Genomic DNA, 25198 nt, shown 5'->3' on the forward strand with positions numbered 1-25198 from the left:
AACAAACAATTTACATCTTTTATATCTTATTAATATTTTGTGTCATGCACTAATTTACCTTATAGCTTTCTCTTGCTTTATGGTTTACTGCTCTATTTGTTTCCTGTTCTGTTGATCTTCAAACTATTCCTGTGAACAATTGATTCATATTTTTTCTGCAGAAATTACTCTTTAATGTGCTAGTTTATTTGAGGAGATACACGATTACTGATGCATAATAAAACCAAATCCCAGGACTTTTTTTTCGGTGCCTTTGATGTAGCAGTTAACAAGTCAAGAATCAACCAGCAGATTTTGCATGATGCGGTCCCTCCCATGGCATCTTTATACATACTTCCTTCTTCTGTCTCTTTCACTCTCATTGAGACCAATTAGAAATAGTTAATGGAGTACAGACATTTTTCCCACTACATCTTCTGTACACATATGCCAGACTGAGAGACCTCTGGGTGAGGTTGTAAACAAACAGTCACTTGGCTGGTGCCCTAGTGGCTCTGATGAGCCAGAGTGAAGAACAGAGTTTCTAAAATAGACTCACAAAAAGGAAAAAAGGGAAAAGAAGAAAAAATCAAATAGAAGAAATGGAAGTGGGCAGTAACAAAGGGGAGACGTAAAGAAAAAAAAAGTCAAAGGGAAGAAGAAAAGAAAAGAGAAAAGCTTGTAAAAATCAGTGTAATCCCTTTGCGCCTCCCTGTTTCGCATCTCAGCCTTGCTCCATCTTGCAGTGAGTGACAGAGCCAAAAGCAAACTTCTGGTGTCAAGTTTGACTATTCACTCCCATCACTCATCTCCAGCTCCCTCCTGCTGTGGGTGTCTTTGCATCTGAATCAATTTTCCCTGGGGGTAATATTTCTAGGTGAAGCACAAAGGTCTGGGACATTATAGAGGTGCTATAAGAGAGCTGCTGAATGAATATTCAGTGTACCTGTGTGTGCATGTGTGAGTCAGTGTATGTATGTGTGCACTCATGCTAAAAAGTAATACCAAAAAGTACAGAAAAAATTCTGTACACACAAAGGAAAATATTAGGAATGATAAAGCTTTAACAGTTTAATAGTAGCTCCTGAACAACAGGTATTTTTGATGAAACCTGAGCTAGCTGACTAAGTGGCACAAACGTGTAACGGTGAGAACGTCATCTTCCTGGGAAGTGAAAAAAAAAAAATACACGTAGCAACTAGTGATTCGGTAAGTTTGCATATTTTCTACATACCATATTGTATACATATGAAGGACAAACCCCCTCTGGAAGAATTAGATCCTTTCTCTCTCTTCCTTTCTTTGTAATGATGCCATGACTAAAATGTTAATTACAGCTAAAAAGAGAAATGATTGTGAATATCAAACAGCAATTAGCATGTATCATCATCATCATCATTACCACCATTAGCTGCAGCACAAGATGGAGGATTATTTACCAAATGGCGAAATGCTCATCAGTTGCTTATTCAGGGCTTGAAATGTTTCTCAGGCAGTGTTAAAAAAATCATTCCTCCTTAAATTTGCATAATTAATGTAGCTTAAAAAATTAACTATTGCAAGGCCCAGAGCATGACAACTAAAGGCACACTGTTCTCATTGGCAATATGTTCAGAGAGAAACCCAAGACTGAACCTAAGAATATTAAGATATGTATCTTTTCAAGTACCTTGTCATATAATATATGGATACTTCATGAAACACACACACACTAGTTGGAAAACAAACACAATGCATATACACAGACATACACATTTTCTCTCGCTGTCACACATCTATTTCTACACTGATTAAATTTAAATCCTTTTCCACGTGTCAGTTGTCTGATCTTCACACCTGAGCACAGCCTGATGAATTCTAGAAAATCTTCAGGTCGATCACCAGGATCAGCCCATTATCTTACATCCAATTCATGTGGAACAAAACGTCTTCTCCTTTTTGTTCTAATTCGCCTATTGTGCTATAACACAAAAAGGCAGATCACACCTATGGCACTCAGAGGAGCTATTTTATTTTATTTTTAAACTCGATTACTTTCACAATCTCATTTTTCTTCTATGCTTCCCATCCCTACCATTATTTCGCTATGTTTTACCTTTGAGATAGACCCTGCAAATGGAGCATGTGAAAGTCCATATTGCCCAGAGCAGTGTAAAAAAATAAAATAAAAATATTTGTTTTAAAGGCTGCAGATTTATTATGAGAGAGTTAGATTTTTGGGAATGTATTCTTGAGGACAGGGTTTGTGACCCTGCCCAAACAAATAAAAAGGAAACTTGAACTTTCAAACATTGTGAAAAGGTCTAATGAACTCAAACCGTGACCTACTCAGATCTAATCAGTCTTGGTGCATAAACATAACTTAAGCAACAACTGAACACAAAACTATGACTAATGACTTATGACTAATAAATAAATAAAATTAACTATGATTATACTGCTACTACTCCACAAACTGAGCTTGTGTTTCACCCCCTCTATCCCATTTTCTTACCTTGTTGTACAAACGAGCCATACACGAACCACATGGAATTATACAGTGTTGTTGAAGACACAGATCCCATGGGTAGCCGTGGTGGGTTGAGCCAGTTGAGCAAGTACACCAGGATGCCAACGAGGAGCACGGTGCCTGCAATGCACGCCCACAGTGACAGGTCGAAGGGTGCCAGGCAGGCAAACATGTCCACAGTGCGCTCAGCCTTACGCAGCAGAACGCCCACAGAATAATCCATGTAGCGTGTGGTGAAGTCCACAACGCTCTCTCGCTCAGGCGTGATGGTCAAGGCAGAAAGTCCCACATCAGCTCGCTGCAAGAGGCCGAGAAGAAGAGAGAAGTTTGAAGCATTAAAACTGTGAAAATGTGAAAGTGAGGAACTGATCTGAGAAATGTGGATTTTTGTAGCAGGGGATAGGTTAAGCCTTACAGTACTCCTTCTGATCACCTAAAATAAAGACTTTGAATACTATAGACAAAGAAATTTCACCATTATCTGGAAATATAATGGCAAATGTAATAGTAATGGTAACTAGTAGTTACAATTACAGCACTGTACTTTTAAAAATTTCAGTTTGAACTCTCTTGTACCACTCTGCTAAATTTAGATACATGCTCTGGTAGGTGTAAGCAAGTAGTAGCCCATACAAACCCTGGCTGAACTCACACTTATATTGTAATGAGTGGCATTTGAATAATTTATGAATTAATCCATTAATCTGTTTTTCTGTTGGTATGCCTTCTCGAGCACTTTCTCATCACTTACGTCACTTGTTAAGAGACCACAAATGACTGCTTTAAATATGTGCAAAGATTTTAAGTTGAAAAAAAAAACAGCTTTCATTGGGTGTCTGCCAAAGAAAATAGGCTGAGCTTAGCTTTAATACAGAAACAATGATGGATAATTAAAACGTTTTCAGTCCCCAGTGCTTGACTAGCAGCTGCAGACATCTGCTTATACTGTAATAAGGATTTAAAATGCTGCTGTGAGCGCATGCTGGTGTTTGAAATCTATACTACTGCGAGAGAGGGCACATATTCTGAACTTGTTCAATAATGAGGTTTTCTTTGTTGCTATAAACAATTGACTCTAGCAAGTTAGGTGAATTTGTAGGCGAATGCTAAGCCCTACAGGTACCGTACGCACATGGATTATGCACTTATATAGATACAGGCCACATCCATATCCACAAACACACGCAAAAACAAACTTAATCCCCCCCCCCCCCAAATTTCATAGCTGAGTAACAAAACAAAATGCTTAAATGTGCAGAAATGGTCACTTAAACTGCATAAGATGAAAATTTAAGAAATCTTGGAGGATAACTGTTGGTTGAGACAACAGTGATACGCATACAAGTGTGTGTGTGTGTGTGTGTGTGTGTGTGTGTGTGTGTGTGTGTGTGTGTGTGTGTGTGTGTGTGTGTGTGTGTGTGTGTGTGTGTGTGTGTGTGTCTGTGAGAAGAGATGAATTGCCATGTTGACACATGCGGTCAGTCAACATGAAAACTTACAGGGAGCACTCTGGGTAATAATTATCTAGCATAATTGGGTTTTGGAGAGATAAACCTTGTTGCTGACTGATGGGGAAAACAGCATTATTTGCATGTTCAGTTTATTTGCAACTTGTGCTCATCTGTGTACACATTATGCATTGAGCTTGAAGCATTTCTCAGTAATTTTGTGAGCCATTAGGGGAGAGGGGCAGAGAAATGTTGAATACAAAATACAAGTATTCAAGGTCAAGGAAAGGAGAGCCAAGTCTTACAAATCACTCAAGCCTGACACACAGCCAAAGGAAAATGATGAAGTGAAGAAATGGTAAATTTCTGAGGAAAACAAAAGAAAACAAAAAAAAAATATATCCTAGACCTAGCGTGAACAAAATGTGCATTAGGTTAATATGATTCCATAAGGACATCACAGGGTATTGTACAGATTCAGATATGAATATAAACTTGCACAAACACACTCATATATGTATAAAAAGGCTCATTAAAGATCAGTTTAGTATTAGCTGTTTTAAAATATCTGAGGGTTGAGAATTGCTGAACAAAGTTCTTGATAAAGTTTGCCACTAAAAAGGGTATTTTGTGTCATGGCAGCATACATAATGAACTACATTTAAAAGATGATCATGGCAGAAAAACACTGTACCACTGATTGGAGAGGGTACGGTCAGCAAGACACATATTTAGCATAGACAATAACAGAGATTTTGTAGTTTTACCTCTATAATGTACATCACCTTAATGGTTTTTAAATCAAACAATCAATATGTGATTGAAGTGTGAAGTGCAGACTTTTAGCTTTAATTCAAAAGTATTGCATCAACTGTTTAGGAAGTGCAGCCATTTTTACACATAGTCCAAGTAATCAGACAAAGTAACATAATTTTAAACATAAGGATTGTGTTTAATACTTGGATGAAAATTCTTGAGTCTAATACATGCATTCTAGCCTGAGGTCTAAAACCCATAAACAATCCTGCATTTCCTCCCTTAAGATAGTCTGCCAGGCCTTCACTGCAGCTGCATTTCAGCTGCTGCTTATTTGTGGGTCTCTCTGCATTCAGTATTTAATAACTGAAAAGCATGCTCTATTGGATTGAAATCAGGTGACTTGGCCACTGAAGAATATCCCATTTCTTTGCCTTGAGAAAGTCTTGGACTGTTTTTGTAGTGTGCTTTGGGTCTATTATCTATTTGGACTGCAAAGTGCTGTCTGATGAGTTTTGCAATATTTGGCTGAATCTGAGCAGAGTGTATAGCCCTGTACACTTCAGAATTCATCCTGCTACTTCTATCACCAGTCACATCAACAAAAGCACCCATGCCATAACATTGCCTTCACCAAAAAACCCCCCAAAACAAACAAAAAAACCCCACTGCCTTCACCATTTACCACAGATAATGGTGTTATGCTTCAGATCATGAGCTGTTTCTTTCCTTCTCCATACTTTTCTCTTTCGATCATTGTGGTTCAAGCTCATCTTGGTTGATGCATCCAAATTTTTTTTTTTTTTGAGTACTGTGCAGGCTCTTTTAAATGTTTTCTGACAAAGTCTGAGCTGATTCCCGTTCTTGGGCGCAAGCAGCGGTTTGCACCTTTCTTGTAAACAATCTGTATTTCCATTCATGCGCGCATCTCTTGCTTGTAATGTTTGACAATGGTATGTCTATCTCCTCATGAGTATTCTTGTAATAGATAGAAGGTGTGAAAGGGTTTGTCAAGACCAAAGAAAAAATTCTGCAATGATCCACTTCAGTTGTCTTCAATGGTCTTCCAAGCCTTTTGGTATTACTGAGTGTATTCCTTGCATCTAAGAATGTACCATATTGTTGATTTGGCCACTCCTGAAGTTTTCCTCACTCTGATAGGTGTATTTTGCTTTTTTGGTCTAATGATGGCCTCCTTGACTTGAATCAACATCTCTTTGGACCTCATGTTGTGAGTTCCAGTACACAGCTACCAAATGCAAGTAGAGCACTTGGAACACCAGATCTTTTATCAGCTCAATTATCATGGAATAATGAAGAAACAGGCCTAACCTAGCCATAAAACTGCTTAACAGTCAATTTTCAAATGACTTTTGATCTCGTGAAAGGGGGGTTATAAAAACAGCTGTAAAAACCCATTTAACTGTGACTGTAGTCGTGAATGAATAAAATGGGTGAACTCGCTTTAAATGCTGACAAGTCTGAACCTAAAATATTTCTTTAATCATACCTTTACTCAGATCTGGTATTTAATAAGAAAAAAAAATTACTATTGCACTGGCTTTGTTGCATCCAGTTATAACAAAACATAAATTATTTTAGTCACAAAAGAATGACAAGAAAATAAGGTAAGCTCAAGGTTTATTACTGGCTGAATGTTTTAAAGAATCAAAGCCCCAGAAAAGGAAGAGAAAATGCCTGTCAAATCATGACTTATTTTGACAAGCTTCAAGGAATGTTTCCTTGTGTTAGTGTAGTTTTTAAAATCAACAGTGAGTGCAGCAACAGCAGCCTTGCATGTGCTAGGAGTCCTTCAAATTGAATTTATTTCTGATTATTAATTTCATCATGTTATAGTGATAATAAATATAGAAAATGTTGTGACTCCTCTAGACTGTGTTTAAAAGCTCAACTTGGTATGAATGAGCTACTGTATTTATTAAGTAAAACGTGGTGAGATCATGTATGATATGACAAATAGTTGTGAATCTCAAACATTCACAACTATTTGTCAGTGGAAGAGAAGCTGCCAGGTCTCCATTTGTAACTGTCTAAAACACACTGATCAGGCATAACATTATGACCACCTGCTTAATATTGTGTTGGTCCCGCTTTTGCTGCCAAAACAGCCCTGACCTGTCGATAAATTGACTCCATTTGACTCCTGAAAGTGTACTGTGGCATCTGCCACCACAATGTTAGCAACAGATCCTTTAAGCCTTGTATGTTGCGAGGTGGTGCTTCCATTGATCAGCCTTGTTTGTCCAGCACATCCCATGGATGCTCAATTGGACTGAGATCTGGGCAATTTGGAGGCCAAGACAACACCTCAAACTTCTTGTTGTGCTCCTCAAACTATTCCTGAACCATTTTTGCTTTGTGGCAGGGCATATTATCCTGGTAGAAGAGGCCACAGCCATCAGGGAATACCGTTTCCATGAAAGGGTGCACATGGTCTGCAACAATACTTAGGCAGGTGGTACGTGTCAAAGTAACATCCACTTGGATGGCAGGACCCAAGGTTTCCCCAGCAGAACACTGCCCAAAGCATCACACTGCCTCTGTCAGCTTGCCTTCTTCCCATAGTGCATCCTGGTGCCAGGTGTTCCTTAGGTAAGTGACACACAAACACCCAGCCATCCACGTAGCTCGTCTGTTGGATTAGATCACACAGGCCTGCCTTCACTCCCCATGTGCATCAGTGAGCCTTGGCCACCCATGACCCTGTCGCTGGTTCACCAATGTTCCTTCCGTTGACTACTTTTGATAGATACTGATCACTGCAGTCTGGGAACACCCAACAAAAGCTGCAGCTTTGGAGATGCTCTGACTCAGTCATCGAGCCATCACAATTGGACCCTTATCAAAGTGGCTCAAATCCTTGTGCTTGCCCATTTTTCCTGCTTCTAACACATCAACTTTGAGGACAAAATGTTCACTTGCTCCCTAATATATATCCACTTGTAAACAGGTGCCATGATGAAAAGATAATCTGTGTTATTCACTTCATCTGTCAGTGGTCATGTTATGCCTGAATGGTGTACGCTGGAATGGACAAAAAACAAAACAGCTTTGACATACAAAACAAGGGCAACTTTTATATATAAAATTATGTTGAACAATAATAAAATTTGTATATTTTGAACTACAGTACCAGTCAAAACCTTTGATTGGTACTGTGTGTCAACTGCCAATAGGGCTACGTCATGGTCAAACTGGTTATTTTTCAACAATGCCAATTTACTACGCTCAATCTAGCAGCCTCTCCATCTTTGTTGAACCCACATTTATCGTGTCACTATATCTTCTCCACTTTTCCACTTCCCACTATGTTTCCACACAGTTCAAGTGTCTGCCAGCAGTTATGCATCAAACACTTGAAAATACTTGAAGCTAGTCAAATTATTATAAAGTTGTTGTGTTGCTCTAGTATGCAAAATCACATAATCTTTCAGATCTGCCCCTCCCGATTCCACTTCTGACTACATACTACAATTCTTTATGAATGAGTGTCTGAATATCTTGCTCCAAATTAAAGAAGTTTAAAGACATAAATCCAGTGGTTTCCAAGTGGATGATGATGGAACTCATCAGAGTGTGAACTAAACCTTAGGGAGACTATAGTTCTGTTTAGCAAATGATACCTATCACATGTGTCTGCATGCATGCTTCTCCTCCTTCTCCAATGATATAGTGTGCGTGTGTGCATAAACAGGAAAGATATACTCCTGCAAATTGTGCAGCAACAGCAAACATATGGAATGTGATTCCTCTAGCATTTCATTTTATGCATACTCTGTGTATTTGTTTGCTTATCTGTAGTTGTGTATGCAAGTTATCTTCTCACCTTGAAGACCAATTCACCCATCAGTCCATTCCACTGACCATCAGGTTGCAAGCTGCCATATTTGTGGTCTGGAGCAACATAGATCTCATACTTAAAGCCCAGGTAGTTGGACAGAGCATCCAGGACATCAATGGAAAAGCCCTGGTACTTCTTTGGTTTCCCAAGAACGTTCTCTGACACCATTACAAATGGCTCCTCCTAGAAGGCAATGAGCAGTCAGTGTGTCAGTAAGTCAGTCAAGCAGCTGGTCACTGCACCATTCATTCAAGCATTACATAAATCACCCATTACTTTAACAGCAATTTCAGCAGCACAAAAGTTCATTCTGATGGTTGGAAGCATATCTGAAAGTGCCTAAATTTAAAAAGGTAAAATGCCTAAAAGGTAAAATTAGACATTACAGATAACAGGTAGACTTTACATTATAAAATTGCTTTTCACTGGCACAATGTTAAAAAGAATCCTATATGTTGTTTTGGCTTAAATCAACCTATGAAGGCATGTTGACCAAAAGAGATGCAGCAAGCAGCCATCTTTTAACCATTTAATGCTACTTATACGCTAAGCACCTTTTGACTGTCTGTTGATTGCAACAAGAGAAAATCAAGACAACCCCCATTATTTGAAGTTCTCTACTCAGCATACTTGTATTCATTTAGGGAATCAATTTATTAATTTACTGAAATAATACCCTGTCTAACATGTTAAAGTGAATTCAAATGCTGAAAATCAATAATTACACCATAAATTTCAGCAGTTTTGTTTTTAGCGGTTCATTCTTAAATACCTTTGGGAAACCTTAGCCTTTTGTATATTGATTTCACTCTGGCACTTGGCTCTCTGTTGAGGTTAAATGACACCCAACAGTGTTGTCATTTTAGGAAATTAAGTGAACAAAGCCCAAGGGAAAACAGGGTATTTTTTTTAAAAGGAGAGTCTATAAGAAACTTCACATATACAAAAACAAAAAGCAGCATGAGGCTTATTTTCACTTGCTGTATTATGTATTTCTTTCCAGCTGTTTGTCATACATTTCTTTAATAAATCCCAACTGATGAGTAAACCACTGCAGACTAACATGTCTTATTTTACAAGACTGTGTGTTATTGACTGGATATTGGTTGCACATTAAGCACACACATTCAGACAGAAACATATACACACGGGCTATGCTACACATTAACTTGGCATTTTCAAATCCTTGCTAGCAGCTGCAGTTCAATAAACTATTAGACAGTAAGTGGACATGCATACCAAACCTCTCTCACCACAAGCATCCATCAATCCAGATAGGAACACCCACTAACACATAAACTCATACATACTGATTTTCCCCTCAGCTGACACAGATTGTTTTCCTATTTTAGGGTTCTGTAAACCTTTATAAACAAACAAACAAACATAGAGGGGAAAAACTGGCTGGCATTGTCCTCCAGGGCAGTGATAACACAGTGATTTGTTTCCTGATGGTTTAATACTTCCACATAAGGGCTGCCATGGCAGCACAGTTTAAGTGTGGGAAATTTCATCTAAATAAACTACAAAACCTCTGCAACAATGTCCTTTGGACAAATGAGAAAGTGGAGATGTTTCAGCATAATGCACAGCACCATGTTTGGTGAAAGCCAAACACAGCATACCAGCAAAAACACCTCGTGCCAACTGTCAAGCACAATGGTGGAGGGATGATGATTTGGGCTTGCTTTGTAGCCACAGGATCTGCAGACATTGAGCTGACCATGGACTCTTCTGTATACCAAAGTATTCTAGACCCAAATGTGAGGCCATGAGAGAAAGAATCAAGGTGCTGCAGTGGCCCAATCAAAGTCCAGACCACAACCCAAATGCTGCTGTACGTAAAGGCCTGTAAACCAACAATGACCTGAAGCAATGTTATAAAGAAAAAGTGGGTCGAAATTCCTCCACAGTGATGTGAGAGAAAATGATTACTTCAAGTCATTGCTACTAAAGGTGGTTCTACAAGCTATTGAATTATGGAGTATACTTAGTTTTCACATGTTGCTTTTGCATTTTGGTTTAGTTTTTGTTTAACAAATAATGACAGTGTAATATGTCACATGTTGTTCATCTGAGGTTGTATTTACATAACTTACCTAATTTCACTACACTAGCTGACATTAAATTGGTATTTTTTTCAGTTGCAGAAAAATATCAAACAATCTAAAAAGTCTAGATTTATAGAGTTTTGACTTTTGAGAAAGAGAAGTCATGTAACTATATGAATGTTTAACATTGCACTGTTGAGTCTGACTTTAAACTGTTGGCCTCAATCAATAGTCAGTAAATGGTTTACAGACTGAAATCTTGTAACAAAATGATCCTGTAGGATTTAGTATGCCTCTATTGTCTTTTTTCCCCCTGTTTTTTTCCCCTTATCCAGCCCCTTCCTTTCTCCTGCCACTCACCAGCTGGCATATACAACATTTGGTATCTTTCCACAGTGCAATGTCTCTAGATTCTAGCTTTCCCTGAATATATGTCTACAACACCTAATCTTCATACTTCAATCAGCATCAACTCCCACTTGTCACCCTTGCAGTATATAATCTTGTACCCCTTGAATTTGAATAATTTTCATCTTCCATCTCTGTTTTGTCCTTCTGTTATTGTTCCCATGTCCTGCTTACATCATTTCTCCTACCTTTCCTCGAGATTAATTCCTCTGACTGGAAGTGCTTTCTATCTCAATGCTTTTCTTTTATTTCTGGAAAAAATACTGGAGGACCTGCAATCTTCAACAAAGCCTAAGTAATATCATTTTAAGTTCCCTCTGAGGGACTGCTGGTACTGACAGAGTCATGTGGCGATTTGCACCACTGGGAGCATTTCCGAAACACTCAGAAATGTATTTCTACCATAAAAGTAAAATGTATTTCGAAAAGCCCAGATAGTTTCTGCAGATTTTATATTATGTGAAAATTATTTCTCCTTCAGTTTCGGTTTGGTAAAGATAGACAAGATGGACTTTAGAACAATGGACAAATAATTCAAATTGAGACTCAAAAGAAAATTTTTAAACTTCATATTTATAGGATAGTGGGCAGATCTTTTTTCTTTTGAAAAACCAGTGAAGTCTAAAATTTTCATATGTTTTCGAACATATTCATAGAATTATGTTTTCAATAGTGTATGTACAATCACTTGTAGCCATAGAGCACTGTCAGTCTCCATAGTCCACTATGTTTAGTCTCCAAGAATAGACAAATTAAACACAGGCTCTATCAGCAGACATTGACATTTTTAGCTTACATTCACTGAAGGCTCTTCTATACACTTAGAAAGGGAGGGGTAACCAATTGGTTGCAATCTCCAACCTTATCATTAGACTGAATCCCACAGATTGTTCCTTTAAAATACATTCTACTGTTAGAAAGACTGTGGAATGAAAGTAAAGGCACGACCATCAAATACAACTGTAAGCATCATTTAATTTGATTGCTGATTTATCAACTATCACTGATCAACATGATTCATCATCTTGTAAAACAAATTTGGCATTAATTAAACTTGTGGTTACTGTGTGTCTTATCTTCCTTCAAAGTAAAACTTTACTTTTTATTTGGGGAGAACATTGTGAGCTCTCTTCATTATCTCTAAAAATATGAACTCAAGTTAAAAAGGGACACGTTTTGCCTTTGGCTGCATATTTGGGCAACTGTAGTTAAATCCACAGCTTGTTACTCAAATCAGAGAAATGCGAGTGCACCCTCAAAAAAAAAAAATGAAAGAAAAGAAAAGACCATTACATATTATGAAAAGAAGAAAGACGTGCTGCTGAGATGAGGCAAATTAATTTAGAAACATACAATATATAAGTCAGTGATTAGACATTTGTAGGCCATCTGACTGTACAGTCTTACATCACTATAAAGAAATCCAATTTTATTTAACTGCTAAAAGCCCTAAAACTACAGTTTTAGCTGCAAAATGTCAGTTTTGGCTGATTCTGTCACTTTTGTGACCAAAAGTTTTCAACCCCTGAATCCTGAGGCCCATATTATGAAGCAGGATTTTGTCTTATCCAGGTAACTTCAGGGTAACTGAAAACCCTGGGTTTCCACTACTACTTAAGTGAATCCCTTCTTACCAGGGTATATTGCGATGGTAACATATGTTGCCAAACTAAACTGCTCCAAAGCAGGTTGCGTCCCAGATTAGAGAGCAACAGGTATGAAATCCAATCAGTTCTACAGATTTTATTTTTCCTGATGGCTGCAAACTATTTTACAAATACTTTATTGTTCAATAGGTTAAGGATTAATATATAATCCTTAAACAGAGTACCTATTTGTACTGGTGGGCTGTATATCAAATTAGTATGTAGTCTAGTGTACAATTGAATTCTGTTTTTAACAGTTATTCTTTACTTGCTCTCAGACTGTTAAACATCACTGAGGCTGCAGCTTGAAAGAATAAAGTTAAAACACATGAATTTAATGAAATACTTGATGGTAATGTGTCTGAATGGCAAAGCGGTGATAATGACTAGTCTGTTAACTAAAGCAGCTGGCATTTTTGCCAGCTTTCCTTCTTACCTTCAAATATGCTACACTTTATTAATATAGTAGCTCTAGGCCAGTCTTATTGACCAAAATTTTTAAAGCACATTCATACAGTACATTTAATACTAAATTACTGTGCATTGCTTTTCTTCCCACACACATTCAGACCACTGCTTTGTCTGCAGCAGTTTTGTTGCCTTCAGTCTGTATTGTGTGTTCAACACCTTCATATGTTCCTATTTAGTATTGATAGCTCCACCCCTTCCATGTGAACGTGCAGGGGAAATCCTGGGTTAATGTAACGAATTGATAACCAGTTTTGTGTGACCGACTTCTGATATTGGGTAAGTGAATCCAGATACCCTGCTTATGTTGAACTTGCTTCATAGTGCAGCATAAAAAATTACCATGACTTGGTAAACAATACAGCCTTAGTTAATCAAAAGCATTTACTTAGCGTCATTGGCTCTCATCGTGGTATGAGGTCATCACCAATTAACTAATCAACTAGTCAACACTTTGGATGACAGATTAGCATGGATAACTTATATTACATTATCAACTCTGGTCATGTTTGATTACTGTGCTTGGTTGTACATACTATGTACAATCAATGCAAGTGACAGGAAAAATGTTTACCGGAGAAGGAAACATTAAGGGAATGACAGAACAATCTGTTCCAAATGTTCCTGAAAAAGTCTTCTCATCATGCCTGCATACTTGTGCACAATAACCCCCAACCATTTACACATGGAAAGATCTGGGAAGCTATGTGGACATTTCACACCATTTCTAGGCTTTTTCTGTCTTCAGGCCAACAAGGGGGATCAGTCATTTTGAGTAAAACACACATTTTTATACAATCAGAGCTACAGAACGGAAAGAGAGGAAGAGCAACAGAACACGACCTTAAAAGTGCACAAACAATACACCTTTCCCCATTACTAGAGCCTCCCTTTTCCAGAGATGAGAAGAGGGACAGTATTCAAAACCACAAGCCATATCCTTTTTCCCTTTAAGGATGATGAAAATCAAAGACTGAAAAAATATATAAAAAGATCAGTAAAAAGGGATAGCCACAAAGATGTCTAGCATTATCTCTCTTTTTTTTTCTCTGTTTCTCACTTCAAAGGGGGATATGAAGAATTTATAGCAGTAAATCTTTAAAGCACTCATGGGATATTCTCAAATCGATGCTGCAGGCGAGGCAGATAGAGGTGGAAAGCTGGAGTCCCACCATCATCAAGACTCCATCACATAGTTGTCAAATGTCAAAATGAAAGATAATAAAATTATGATAGCTTGGTCCATTAGTGAGCTCACCTTGCTAGGTATTCTTTGCCTCCTCTGACTCCTATCTTTACTCTTTACACTTTGTCTGATAATCTGTTTTTTTTTTTTTTCATTCTCTCACATAAGCTTTTAAGCTGTCCCTTGATCCATCCCCATAAATATAAAGTGGGATGATTGGCATGAAAATAGACAAAAGCACAGATTCATGAAAGATCAAAAGTTTAAAGTCTCATGTTAATGCACAAGCCACCTCAGTCCCTCCTGATTTTTCAGGGTGAACAAAAGCAAAAGTTTCATATATGAAAAACTGCAACAGGTCTGCTTTGTCTTTGGACAAGTGGAAATTTCTGGATAATCATTTTTTAAAAAAAGACATGCATACAGATGAACAAACTGGTCAGTTAAACTCACCAGAACAGTCACAACTCGTAGCACAACTCCCCTCATGTTGTTTTCCAATTTCCTGTCTGTCAGAGTGCCATTCAATCCATGAACCGGGTCCCATGTGGCTAACTGTAATGTGCACAAACAGAAACACACAAAGACACGCCAAACAGTTAGAGACGCAGAAATTTTAAACACAAGGTTGGGCAGAAGAACATGTAACTTGACAAAAGAACAAAAAGTTAATAATACTTCAACCACATGCCTGGATTTACCCAAACAGTGCATGTAAGCATGTCACTGAAATCCAAAAGGACTGTAGTGGTGATACACTTCACACATAAGAAAGAACAAACTTCTCACATAAAAAAAAAAACTAAAAAACTATATTAGCTACACAAAAGTTTGCTTTTTTCTAAACACAGCTTTAGTTTCTTGAAATGATTCACCCCAAAGAAAAGCACAATTCACAAAATAGTGTAGCCCTTAAATAATCACGTAATGAGCAATAACTCAAGAAAATAGACTTTAGTCTCACCTAAATCACAAAGATGGAGACCAGTCAGTTAATTTGGCTGTTTCTGCGAATATGCCTGATTTTACCAGTTCACAAAGGTACTTGACAATTTGATAAATTCAGCTTCACACAAGATTCCAAACTGTATTTTTTTTTTAAATTATGAAATATGTTCTTATTTTGTACACTGGAAACAGTTATTGCTGCGCATCATGAATATTGCACTCTAATCTATTTTTGAAAATTAAAAAGAGTCAATTATGCAAAATAAGTATTTCAACTTACTAATCCATGGGTGTCCACGCAGAATGTCCCAATTAAAAATATTTCTTGTGAGCCACCATTCAGGCATATTCACAATTTTGCTCCACAGTTGGATCATCTAACATTTATGTTTGATGTTTGAAGGTTCCCATTCTATATCTCCACTAATAGCCAAAACTCAAATTTGGTCTGCAATCAGCAATTTACTTGTTCAGAGCCCCCAAGTGCGTGATGCATTATGTGAAAAAGGACACACACAAGGCGTATATTATTGCATGAGCACAAGATCTCACATCATTACAAAATTGAAATTAACTGACATCTGATCTCACTTACATTCTGAATTGCCTAGGACACATAATTATAAATAAAGTAATAAATAAAATCACAATTTGAAAGCATCAGTCCCAGTATCCAGTATAAAAATTAAATGCTCTTCTTTCAGTGCTTTCCTTGTAGTACTGTTCTGCCGAAACATTTTGCATTCCTCTGTAAATCCTCTTCAGCTTTTACCATTAAAATTATACAAACAGAAAATAATATACTAACAATGAGACCTACTTTAACTCGCAGTAAACAAGATTTCATCTATTTCCTTCTGACCCAGACTTCTATCAAATTGCATCATAAACATCCAGTCTTTTCTCTTCCCCTGGACTAAATTACTTAATCTGCCTGATGTTTTCAATAAAATATTGTTTTTAGCTTCAAAGATCAAACTAGCCTGTTTTCCCTGTGGAGACAGAGGCAGAAGATATAAAAAAAAAGAGGGGAAAAAACTGTTTTACTGTGATACACACAAAACTGCATAGGATGATTTGTGTTTAAAAGAAAACACAAGCATACCAGAGAAGCAGAGGGCACAGTGCAGAGGGAAATATGGGCTAATCTATTTTTCTAAAGCCAGAGGTTAGTGTTGAATATACAGTTTTCTGCCAATTCTGATCAATTTTGGGACCAGTACTTATGGTAAAGCTTCACTAAAGTCAAGTATTTTTTCATGCCCTGCCATTCAGTTAATATTCCATATCCTGTTTGAAGTATTTTTACAGACTCAAAGATTTAAACTGTTAGCTTAAATCACTCCTCGTGAAATGATATTTGTAGACATGGTGCAAGTGTGTGAGTTAATATCACATTTGTAATTAGAACTCTCTGCTGTATTATAATTACGAGTTTGTGTTGTCCCTTGTGTTGTGTCGTCCTCTAAGTGTTGGGCTTTATTTTGAAATTTATTTTACCTGTCGACTTGAACTCAGTTTCCACCACCTCCTCAGTTTTACCGTCCTTCCCTCATGACTGAACTATGACAGACAGTACTGTTGATCAATGAGGAGCTGTGAAAAAGTCACTGGGCGTTTCATCACTTTACACATTTAAAGGCATTAATATTGCACATCCGCAGGTCTTTTGAGTTCGATTCTTTTACTAGACATCTCAAACATGTGTCGGTGTACTTGACTGGCATTTTGCCAACATCACTGAAGTGCCCGTTTCAACGACTTTTCGCATTCCTGCTAAACTGCGCTGACGTCACCCATAACTGCCAATGCCAGAATAGACACGCAGGCCCTTTATATAAAGGCATGCTGTGTTCAAGGTGCTGCCCTTTAAACAGAGCCTTTATTATTTTTATTTGCAGCCTTTCTCGCTGCCCTCTTTGTTGCACCTTGTGTTGGGAGCATTACAGCTGGAAATATTACAACCTTTATCATTCCTATAAGAACAGAAAGTCCAGTGACCTTAGATAATTCACATAATAGCCTCATCCACCTTTACTGTGAGCAGGATAGGTGAGGGTGTGCAAGACGTATAACTGCCTTATTGCTATGTAGTATTGTAACCTTACAACACTGGTGCTGCTCCAATAGTCAAATTCTACAATACAGTGCTCATTTTTCTGCATTTATCTAAATCACATAGACAAAACCAGGTAAATTAAATTACATGCTATCCATGTCTCAGCCTGGAGAGGGAGATGTGGAGCTAAATGTAACTCGTCCCTCTGTTTCATAACAGGCAACAATACAGAGGTCTTTGTAAACCTCTGTTTCTCTTAATATTACCTGCTAACCTTTATTTGGTAACACAGAAAAATTACTACTGCATTCTTCTTTCTGCAAACTCAGTGTCAATACAGTCCTTGATCAAAGTGTGTGAATGTGTCTACTCTCTGTGCTGTACGTCTCTACTGTTTGTGAGTGTGCCAACAGAAGTAAACTTACAAACAAAGCATGGAAAAGGCAATTGTGGTAACATGAACAACACAGAAAGGACTCACAAATAAAACGCAAACCAAATGCATAAGGAGGCAAAAATAGAGACATAAAGGTACGTGACGCACATAGAAGACAAACAAGATGTTGATAGGTGTTGAACAAAGATGATGACAAGTTGCAGCACGGCGGCTGCCATTAAGTGCCAACAAGCGAGCCCAAAGCAAAGTCTGTTCTTCTCTTTACGTGCATACCTGACCACATCTGTCGGAAAACAAATCCGGACAACAACAGATTTAAATCAAATTGCTCCAAAGACAATGTTAGCTAAAAATACAGCAAAAAGATTAAGTACAACTCATCTGAATGAAACGTTGTAAATAATGTTGAGCACACACACACACACACACACACACACACACACACACACACACACACACACACACACACACACACACACACACACACACACACACACACACACACACAAGCCCTTGGGGAAAAACAATGAACACTCAGATGTAAAGTGAACCTGCACAAGCTCACCTGGCACACTGTAATCCTGCCTCGCACAGCGCTGTTGACCTGTGCAGTAGTGAGCCCCAACCCTCGTAATCAAAAATCAGGGATTGTACTGAGATAAGATTTTGTGATAGTGAAAGAGTTACAAAATCAAAACAACACAGTTTTGCTTCATTAGTGTTTCCTGTACTGCCTCTCTGAGACAGGAATTGCCTTCTGTAGTCATCTTACCCTTAAGCAAGGCACTTAATATTGATTTCTTGGGACTGCAATAATAAAACAAGAGTTCCTAAAAGACTACTTCTATAACTATGTTGGTCTCTAGTGCTGTTGCACTAGTTCTCCGTCAACTGCTTTAGCTGCTGATGAGGTGCTGGATCCCATAGAAACCGTGTTTGAGGTTAGAACTGCACATATTAGTCATACATTTATAAGATTAGGTGAAACTAATCAATCAGCAAATGCAAAAGAGTGATAACAGAGGTTATTAATCAGGGTCGGGCTGTTTGGCAAATGCATGTGACTTTAAGCAGTCACTCATTTACACTCACAGACAAAACACACACCCACACGGACACACACATTAAAGGCACTTTTATACAGAGCCACCACAATAGATGCACATAGCGCATTTTGAATGGCATGATTCAATACTTAAATGAGTCATTGCCAGCAACTAGAATCACTCTTTTTAAGCCCACTTTCTGGAGGTCAGGGAAGTGATTTATTTATTTTTTTATTCCAAATTGTATTCTGTAAATGTCTTCTTCATTCTACTGAAACACATCTTCCCAGATCAGCTGCGCATCTATTTGTGAGAACACAGAACTTAAAGCCGAGTGCGAGCACATTTCCACTTTTTTCATTGTCATCTATTTTACATCTATTTAAAATTACTTCTTTAAATTATGACATGCAAAAATAGCCTTACTGTATGTGAAATGTGCATTTCAACATTGTTTTTATATTACTATCTTCACTTACTTTATGTCATCGATAAATGGATGGCAAATATGAAATAAGAGACAGGAACATAAGTGTAAATGAAATGGAAGAACCACTCTTACTGTTTAACTTCCACCTAAAAGGAGTATAGAGGCTGCCTTGTTGTACGGGTGTACAAGTGATGAGTTACTATGGAAGGATGACTAGCAGAGTGACCACCAACCTCTGCTTATCTTCATAGCTCCAGATAATGGCTTTCACCCTGACAGTATGACGTAAATGTGCATTTGTGAGTGTTTGTGTCTTTGCATGTTTAAATCATTAGAAAGTAGACAGCATGTAAACACGGCCATTAGCGTCCCACAATGCCATTCATTTTCTCTTTCTTTCTTTCTTTCTTTTATGTGTGTGTGTGCGCGCGTCTGTGTGTGTGTTGGAGGATAGACTAATTGATTTGTTAATTTGTGTAATATTTGCACACATTGTGTACGTAAGATTTTTCAATAAAGAAGACTGAGAGTCTTTCTGACTGTTTCAATTTCCCTTCTTTACGTGTCTCTTTTTTCATCATTTATTTCTCTTTTCAGTTTCTCTGTTCAGTTCTTTTGACAAAGCCTGCTATCTCACTGTTTCTTATCTCTACATCTCATCTATTGGTATCTCAGCAACATTTGAGGAATCACCTTAGGTTTTGTGAAGGGCATTCAAAGCCTTTCCTAAGATGTTGGCTGCCTTTTGTTCCATTCTCTGTTAAGATGATCCCACACTGCTTCATTTATGTTGAGGTCTGGGCTCTGGGGAGGCCAGTCTATGGCTAAGAGCATTACATTGTGTGTTTTTCTATCCAGGTATGTTTTTACAGCATTGGCAGTGTGTTTGGGCTCATTGTCATGCTGAAAATTTAACCTGTTGCCAATTAGATGCTTTCCAGTTAGAATTGCATGGTGGAGCCAAATCTGAAGATACTTTTCTGCGTTCATAATTCCATCAATTTTGACAAGATCCCCAACACCCAAACTATCATAGAGACTTCACCGTGTTTTCCAGATGGCTGTAGACAGTCACTGTTGTACCTCTCTCCTAACCTCTTCCATACATACTGATGATATGAACCAAAATTTTCTAATTTGGATTCATCACTCCATAAAACCAGTTCTTGTGCTATCTAGCATACCCCAGCCTTTTCTAACTGTTTCCCTTTCTTAATAATGGCTTCTTGACAGCCAACCATCCAATGAGACTATTTCTAATGAGGCTTCAGTCAACTGGATCTACTGACAGCCAGATGAAACTCTTGAGTCAGGTGTTTGATGGATTTTTTTTTCCCTATTTCTTAAGGTCATGACTTTTAGATACTGTTTTTTTTAGGCCTGTTACTTCTTCTTTTGTCCTCCACTTGTCTAGTTTCTTAAAAATCTGTAAGGACACATTACACAGCATGCAGAGATATGCCAAGTTTTCAACTAATAGCACTTTGGGAATCATCTTGTTGGTGCAAAAATACTATTTTATGCTGGTCAAGCTGTGTTATCGTTGGCATTTTTCATAGATTCAACTAAAGAAATATAAGCAAATGGTGTACTTTTGCAGGAGGCTGCAAGTACCAAAGTGACTAAAGACACAATTTAAAATACTAGCGGCCATCAGTGCTGCCCCTCAGCCTCCTGGCAGTAAAATCTTTAGGGAGCACAAATCCCCTGGAAGTACAAGTTCTAGAACACATAATTACCAGGTCTCGATAGATCTTAATAGAGTGCATATGAGCCTTGGTGACTTTATTCACCATCTCAATTCAAAAGCAAATGGCTAAGAAAGAACCAGGAATAAGAAATGCTAAAATCATCATTAATATAAAACCAGTGAGAATAACGTCACATTCTGTTATTGGCATTATTACGGAAAGAACTATAGTTGGAAATTCCTTAAGGACATTCCTTTATGGATTTCTGACTAATATTCTTCTCAACTTGATAAAATATTAACTTTTATATGTTATATGCAATGGAAATAACATTGAAAGCTGAGTTACTAGAGTGATTAATCAAATGAGCTATTACATACACACCCAGCAAATACTTAGACCCATTTTATCGATCCCAGAAGGCATCTTTTTGATGCTATTGTTGCTGGGTGGTCATAAAATCAAAGACAAATTATATTATATTATAGTAGCTATGTGATAATTTATCTCATGCAGCATGGTCTCCTTCACACACAAAATAATACTGCAGAAATGCTTTCAGGTTGAAAAATAATGAAGGTTCTTGGCATATGGGAGGCAATGTATATGTGTATATGTATGATCAGTCTATGTGCAAGAACTGACACCACAGTGCTTTTTGGACTTTAAATGACCAAGAAGTGTTTTTTGTGTTACTGTTTCTTTCATATCATTCACCCAATGTTCAGGATTTTAACTATACTGTTGATTGTAACTGGCATGTATTTTAGTGCATGTAGGGGCATAAAAATATGTTCTTCCAACCTCATATTTTACTAGGCCTACAAAAGGTTTGGCTTCCAGTGACCCTGCCGGGTGAGTCTCAGTCTCCCCAGTCACAATTTTTTTTATTGGCAAAACTAAGTAACCTTCACAATCACTTAAAAGACCAGATTTTACATTTGGCAGCAGCCACAAATGCTTATCAATGTAAAAAAAAAAAGTGAACATAATTTATTAAGGCTTAATATATGAATCCTCTCTTAATCACAGTGTATTCTTCCTAGTATTGTCATTTGTCAAATGTCTATTTAAACCCATCAACTCTTCTTATTTGCAATTGGTAACAAATAATTTAAAAAAATTAAACATTTAAATCTATACACCATTTGAGTCTGTCCTCATGATCATTTTGACTACAAACTGCAGCAAGATTGACAGAACTCATTTAAACTCATCTGAGATTTTTTAGTAGATACAGCTATGGTATCAATTTGAAAATCCTAGGTGACATCTCTATTGAGTTATTGCATTTACAAGATTTTCAGAAAACTTGACCTCTGACCCTGACTTTGAAGTCAAGGTTACCAATATTTCAAATTGCCTGAGATTTTTAGTAGATGTAACTCTGGTATCAATTTCAAAATCCTACATCGCCTCTTTCTCAAGTTATTGGGTTCACAAACTTCGGTGTCCGCACCACCTGCCATGCACCCAGCAGGGTGATAAAAATACCCCATAAATTGGTTCTTTGATAGGTTTTCTGTTGTGTATAGACACAACACTGGTGCCTTTTTATGCTTGAATGATTCACAGGTCAGTGTTAAGTGGCTTAAAAAATAAAATGAAATGAAAAAAATTAAAGGTACAGGTACAAGGACTGGCCTAAAAATTTATGAAAAAGCAGCCAATGTCCTTAGAAAAATCTTTAAAGACTTAAGACTTTTCCACAGTACAAGTAAACACATCTGCATTAAAGTGTCAGTATTTCAGCATTGTTTTTCATGGTGATCTGAAAACAGCTGACATTATTGTAACACTGAAAAAAAAAAATATATACATTAGTCTCCTTCCTACCTCCACCCACCACACTTGCATAGACTCAGACAGACCCCGGGCACTTAAAGGATGTGTAACCACACACATTTAAAGGTAATTGGACCATCGACCAGTGCTGTGTTGGAGCCACGAGTCATTTACTGTTACAACAAACCCTTTTTTCACAACACGGATCAAAGTGAACACAAACTCCATATATGTGGATACACAATCAAAAAGCATGCAGGTATCCTCTAGCCTAAATAGCATCTTACAATCACTAAGGGGTGCTTTGAGATTTCCTGTATCTCTCATTTTCTGTCCCTGTGGCAAACACATCAAAGCACACTGTGCAACAAACTGTGGCTTTTTGATCTGATTGTTACATACATGACTCGTAGCAATTCAAAATGCAATCGATAGCAGGTGACATTTTGAAGCCATGGAGGTGTGAAAAGTGTACACAGTGCTGACAGACACTAGCAACTGCAACAAAATCAATATGCGTAGGAAGTTGTAAAAGTAAAACAGAGATGTATGAATAAATGTTGTCAAAATTCTGCTCTACACCGTACCTGCTTACTTATTACCGCTGGTAGACATAAGAGCAACTCCCCATGAAATTAGACCAGGGCAATTGCTGTATTAACTGCTGCTGCACTTCCTCCCACCCTATATGATGAGCTCCACCAGTGTAGAGAGAGATTTGATTTTGGACTTTCTAATGCAGTGCAATAATGGACTCTTGGTGTAGACTACTCTTAGCTATTAGTGGTTTATCTGCTTAATCTTCACCAGCAGAAATACTATAGGGCTTTCCTCCATCATCTTAAGTGACTCTCTTTTTGTCTGTGCTAACTGCATTTCACCTTCCCAACACTAGTGTGCTGCTTTCAGTATCTGTTGTGCTCTAACATTCCCTTGTTTGACTCCACCAAACACTCATATGTTTGCCATTGCTACAGTATAAAGAGACAGTAGCCAGGCACACACACACACACTGACAAACTGAAGAGCACTTTCACTGCTCCTGTCTCCCTCTCTCTCCCCCAGTGACTCCCTTTTACCACCACCCCAACCTCCTTTTCTCCCTTGCTGATGAGCAACATGTGTGTCAGTCCCTGAACAGCTTGTACACCAAGCTGTCCTTCTGTCCTCTCCCCTCTCCCCTTTCTCTGCCACATTTATGCTTGCTGGTTGACATGTTTTAAGGAAGGAGCTAAAAGTCCAAGGTTCTCTACCCTCTTCGTTCTTTCTATCAGTTCAGTGATAGACAGAGAAGGGCCAGCTTGTTGCAGCAAGCAGTCCACTTGTACTAGTATCAAAGCTCTGCACCACCAGCTGTCTACTCTCCACTTTATAGTGTGCATGCTCATCCTCTGTGCCTTGAAACTAGTTCCAAGCATAGATCTATTCTATTCTATTCTATTCTATTCTTATGCACTCAATTGCACCAACGGTATTATCTATTGTTTATCCTGACCTTTTCACTGACTTGTTTTATTTGGAAAGATTTATTCAAAAATGTTCCTGTGATGAAATTATGAAATAAAGAAAAGTATGGCTCATTATAATCACTATCTCTGATAATGGGACTCCTACCTCCCTGGTGGTGGTGATGGGGGCAGGGTGTGATTCACAGTAAGCACAGATTTTACATCCAGATTTCTTGCTTTTAACATCTAATACATTGTATTAAGGAATATCTTGCCAGTTCAGATCTAGACATCTGTGCATCTTTTTGTGGGACCAGAAGCCCAGTTATTATTGTTATTATTTAATAAGTGCTTAAAAGAGTGTTTAATTAGTAACATGAAATATTAACCTTACTGAAATCAACACCCGGCTGAAGCTTCAAAATGCTTATAATCATATGGCTTATTTTAACAATTATTTTTTTTAAACTTTTGATTTCTTAATCACTGATGCTGAATGAAAGAGGAAATAAAGAGAGCAGTAAGAAAAAATTGAAAGTACCTCTACAACACTTCAGCAAGTGCAAATTAACCTAAATATCAATGCTTACACTTATTTTTAATGCACACTTACCCACTGCTCGCTCGCCCTCTCTCTCGCTGCCTCTCTCTGTTGCAGCAATCAGTCCACTTATACTCGCTCTGCAACACCAGCTGCCTATTCTCCATCTCATAGTCTGTGTGCTCATCCACTCTGCCATGAAAACCAGTTCCAAGCATATAGCAGTTCTCTTTTCTTTCCTTTTTTTCTTTTCTTACTCATCCACATCTTACTTTACCCTTTCACACACTTGTGTTACTTCATAGCATTGTTCAATGTTATTTGTAAAATGAAATTTTAAAATATAGCAAAGCATGCCCCATTCCAAACATTGTGTCTCTGATAACAAAAACTGCTACCTGAATGGCAATTAAATGTGACAAAGCCACTTTAGTGTGTTCTGCCCTGACATCTATTTCCTAAGCACAATAGAATTTCAGGAACAAACATACAAGAACAAAGACTACAATGATAGCAAATTACTGATTAAGTGTGTCGTGT

The 25198-nt window shown here is 37.8% G+C and overlaps 1 protein-coding gene across 1 annotated transcript in view; it reads right to left on the bottom strand.

Moving 5' to 3' along the window:
• The window catches only part of grid2 (glutamate receptor, ionotropic, delta 2), a 540691-nt gene that overhangs the window by 105586 nt on the left and 409907 nt on the right, over positions 1 to 25198 (bottom strand). Inside the window, exons 9-11 of the mRNA XM_030736912.1 lie at positions 14767 to 14868; positions 8540 to 8737; positions 2474 to 2786 (exon numbers count right to left, since the gene is read on the bottom strand). Of these exons, the coding sequence (XP_030592772.1) occupies positions 2474 to 2786; positions 8540 to 8737; positions 14767 to 14868 (613 nt within the window). The remainder of the gene's footprint in view (positions 1 to 2473; positions 2787 to 8539; positions 8738 to 14766; positions 14869 to 25198) is intronic.

The sequence above is a fragment of the Archocentrus centrarchus genome, chromosome 9 (assembly GCF_007364275.1).
Source record: "Archocentrus centrarchus isolate MPI-CPG fArcCen1 chromosome 9, fArcCen1, whole genome shotgun sequence".
Classification (NCBI taxonomy): domain Eukaryota; kingdom Metazoa; phylum Chordata; class Actinopteri; order Cichliformes; family Cichlidae; genus Archocentrus; species Archocentrus centrarchus.